Genomic DNA, 4,431 nt, shown 5'->3' with positions numbered 1-4,431 from the left:
CAGCATATCAAAAGTGTACTGCTGTACACTATGCTGATTTGGACATATTTTGGTAGGAGAAGCGAATGCCTTGATTTGCAGGAGCAGATTTTTACCATGATGTATTCAGATTTTCATAATCATGAAGGTTTAAAAGATTTTGCAATGGTATCTTTACTGGTTTCTTAAAAAAACAATAAGGTAGCTTTAGCTCATTTGACCAATAGGGACTTGAATCACATTACACAAGATCTTAGATCACTGCTCTGGTTCTGTTTGATAAGTGACTTTTTTTTCACATTTTGAAATTCTGATATTGTTCTGTAAAGAACCAAAAAGTAATTGGCCCAAAAATAATTTCTAAATCACTGGTCAGATTTGAACTGTGTAGATCCTTCAGGTCTTCAGGAATCTGCTTACTCAGAGTGGGAGGGAAGAGCAAAGGATACAAAGAAAAAAAAACAGGAAGTAATAAATAACAGCGCAAAAATCTAAAGAGACAACATAAATATATGTGGCAGATATTGGGTTGCTTGTTTTCATTTGTGAAAATGTTTTGTACTACAATACAAAGTGATGTTCTGTTGATGGTAAACAATACTCCACAACTCTCCCCACACTAAGACAAAGCAAGATGGAAGAAGGTGAATGTCTGAAATCAGTCTCTGTGTAGTGCATCACTACTGATGCGGTGCTCAGTACCTGTGCAGACTCTGTGCTGCTTTGGGCTGTGATAGAGATATATGGCTTGGAAGCTGTAGAGCAGGTGGAGGTTCGTGGTGGCACTGGTGGAGGGGTTTTCTTATAGGTAGTAATGCAAGACGATACTATAAAAAACAGAAGGTAGGACAGAACAAAAAGAGAAGAAATTAGTTATATAAATTGTATGATGTGACCAAAATCCACAAATTTTCTGCACCTTCCCAGGGAAGGTCATCTGACTGATATTATAATGCACTGATGTTCACATTTACTTTTTTTTATTTTTTTTTTTAACTTTATTTTAATTTATGTGTAGCACAATTCATTTTGCTAACCATCTTTATCTTTCAAACTCAACATGAGCTGAACTTCTCCTCTTGTACCTTATTTATGTTCATTTTAGTTTCTTTTAACTTATTTGCACTTCACCTCTCATCCAACAATATTATTATTATTATTATTATTATTATTATTATTATTATATTATTATTATTATTATTATTATAGCATGAATAATATTCATTACTATTCATGCTATAATAATAATATGATTATTATTATTATAGCATGAATAATATTTATTACTATTCATGCTATAATAATAATATGATTATTATTATTATAGCATGAATAATGAATATGTCCATTTCTAATCTCATATTATAAACATGACTTGGATGCCAAGTTCAAACTTGACGTCTAAGCCACAGCTCACTTCAACTATACAACATTTAGATGAAGTGAGTTGTGAGTGGCTACAATATGTTGTTGTTGAAGTGTGTTGCGCTTTTAATGCATTTTTTTGTTGCGTGTACACAGAGCTGCATGGGAAGCTGACATTGATCTGACACTGACATGCAGCTCATGGCTTTTGGCCAAGATGTGGATGAATGTGTCTGAAGTCAATAAATGGCAGATGCTCTCTTCACAAGGCCATGTTCCCTACAGAGAAGTCATTAAATCTAACAGAGAAAAAAACATTCCAGTGTTTTGCCTTTTGGGGTCTTTTTCTAATAAAATTCAACCTCATTGATTATGATGGAAAATAGTTCAGAAATTTAAAAAGTTCTTCAGACAGCTTGGGCCTCATGAATAACAAAGTGCACAACTTGCATAGTTGGGTTTCTATAAAGAGCCTCAGTGTTATGAGTTCAGTCTAGGTTATTGTTCAGGTGAACACCCATGTATTAGAAGAGTTCATTATCTCAGTGTCCACTCCCTGGATGTTCACTGGCGTCAATAAGGGGGGTGCGCTTGCAGAAATCCACCATCAGTTCCTTGGTGATGATCAAGAGTTGGTTCTGCTGGCTCCAGTCCATTGTCTGTATTATGAGTCGTCCTCACCTGTGATGAGGCCGACTATGGCAGTCATCAGAGAGGTTTTGCAGATGGCAGTGTGGAGATTTGATGGAGAAGTCTGCAGTGTAGATGATGACGAGGAGTGGTGCCAGCACAGTTCCCTGTGGGAGCCCCATAATGCAGACACAGGGACACAGGTGTGGGAGGCCATTGAGGTAGTTCGGTATCCACTGGTGGTGGATACCCATGTGGTGGTCTACTCCTGACAGCTCCAGCTTGTCCTCAGAAGTCCTGGCTAGATGTTGTGCAATGGATGCACTAAAGACCTCACCAGGAAGCATAGATGATTGAGCATGAGCCTCTATTGATCCAGGGCTTGTAATTGGAGAAACACCATACCTGCCTGATGGGGACAATGTTGTCCACACAGAAGTCAATGCAGTCCATGATGCTGTTGATATTCTCCTCAACAGGAGGACAGAGCTCTTCCCACACAAAAGAGCTCTTTGCTCTTCCTACTGTGTGGAATCTAAAGAAGTTGGAGCTTCTGAGCGCCCCAGGGGGATGTCCTCCCCCTGGGGAGTCCGGTATCCACTGGTGGTGGGGGATGTCCTCCCACTGGGGAGTCCGGTATCCACTGGTGGTGGGGGATGTCCTCCCACTGGGGAGTCCGGTATCCACTGGTGGTGGGGGATGTCCTCCCACTGGGGAGTCCGGTATCCACTGGTGGTGGATACCGGAGAATATCCACCACCAGTGGTGGTGGATATTCTCCAACATGTTATCATGATAAGTTCACCTTATCATGATAACATGTGAAAATTCCAGAGGAAGATAATGCAGCCTCATACAAACATCTAGCAGTTCGATGTCCTTACTTCATAGCATTTCTTTGTTGGTTACACCACCTGTCGTTCACAAACACAGCCAGATCCCCTCCTTTCTTCTTACTGCTCTCCCTGGTTCTGTCTGAAAGCTGTCCATGTTTACATGCGAGTCCAGAGTTGCACGATTCTCATTCAGGCAGATGAGGCAGAACTTCTGGTAGCTCCTTTGATGGAATGTTGTTGCTGCCAGCTCATCCACTTTGATGGGAAGAGATCTCACGTTTCCCATTATGATGGATGAAATGACGGATCTTCTGTTTCAGTTGCGACGGCCAATGCATCTGATGTATTTTCCTTCTCATGTCTCTTCCCTTAACTGTCACCCTCAAAATGATTACATGTAAGTCAATGTGTTCATGTGGATAAGAACCACATTATTTTCTTTTGAAAACTGGTATCAAAAATCCAAGCTAAGGTTTAGATTATTAATATATCGCCACTCACCTGTGCTGCTTTGGATGGTCCTGACAGTTGTGGCAGTTGTGCGTGGTGGTGAGGATGGAAGTAGCAGCAGAGGTCTTCCTCCTGGTCCTTCATCCTCTGAGGCACATCCTTGGTCAATTGCCCTCACATAACTGGGGCTACGCATACGGAAGCAACCTGGCATAGGCAGGGTGTCCATAGTTTCCAAACTATCCATGCCTGCGTCCATAGCTTGAGATTGCATCTCGCTATAGACTTGCTCACATACTTGCTCAATCTGCCCATTCACTTCAACCTCACTCAGCTATAGAAAAGAAAGAAAGAGGGCAGGAGGGGCACATAGGGTGAGTGTGGGGGGATGGGTGGACCAGTAAAATTCCAGCCAATATATTTTACATGGCAATATCCATGTGACTTTTTTTGATTACTTCCACACAGAAACATTTCTATAAAATGTTGGAACTAACAGATCAGAAATTTTCTGTTAAATAAACAATACTAAAATGAAATATTTTTGATAAATGGAATTCCTGCATAATAATACTCTATGCTATATTTTTACTTTCAATAGTCCATATGTTAAAGATAGGGATGTCTCAATTGCATCCCAAGTGTCACCTGAGTCACCTGTCACACTGATTTTAAAAGATTAATATAGGAAGTCCATGCTAACCCCAGATCCTGATACCTGCTGTAGGTCTGCTCTCTGTGATCATAACAGCTACAACCTCCTGTAAGAGATTGTAGCTGTCACATCTTTCATGCCCAGCTACTAATTACAACAACCATGTTAAGACCTTACAAAATTGCAATATAGTTCCTCCTTTTTGTCTCATTGATCAAATCTGTCGTTTTGGCTGGGTCAGGGTCACTGACCTCCTCACACAGATAGAAGTGATGCAGCTTAAATTCTAGTCAACCCAGAACAAAGCATTCATTTCAATCTTCCATCCATTATCTAAACTTTTATCCTTCTGGGATAGAGAGGGGGGCTGATGCCTTTTTTCCCGCATCCCAGCCAGCATGCCTGGGTGGGCCCCACTTGGGCTTGTTGTGGGCTACGTGGGTTATGAGTGGACATGGGTTTTATATGGGCTAACTGTATGGGACCAATATGGTAACTGAAAATGGGACCCATATG

The 4,431-nt window shown here is 40.9% G+C and overlaps 1 protein-coding gene across 4 annotated transcripts in view; it reads right to left on the bottom strand.

Annotated features, from left to right (window-relative positions):
- LOC103129983 (disks large-associated protein 1-like) overlaps nt 1-4,431 on the bottom strand; it is a 138,039-nt gene that overhangs the window by 23,462 nt on the left and 110,146 nt on the right. For all 4 annotated transcript variants that reach the window (XR_001660154.1, XM_007541256.2, XM_016665581.1 and 1 more), the window contains exons 6-7: nt 3,312-3,594; nt 682-806 (exon numbers count right to left, since the gene is read on the bottom strand). Coding sequence is in view for 3 of the 4 variants with exons in the window: in XM_007541256.2 (XP_007541318.1) it covers nt 682-806; nt 3,312-3,594 (408 nt within the window). In the remaining variant the exon portion in view is untranslated. The remainder of the gene's footprint in view (nt 1-681; nt 807-3,311; nt 3,595-4,431) is intronic.

Source organism: Poecilia formosa, unplaced genomic scaffold (genome assembly GCF_000485575.1).
Source record: "Poecilia formosa unplaced genomic scaffold, Poecilia_formosa-5.1.2 Scaffold595, whole genome shotgun sequence".
NCBI classification, from domain to species: Eukaryota; Metazoa; Chordata; class Actinopteri; order Cyprinodontiformes; family Poeciliidae; genus Poecilia; species Poecilia formosa.
This window is presented reverse-complemented; position numbering and strand designations above follow the sequence as displayed.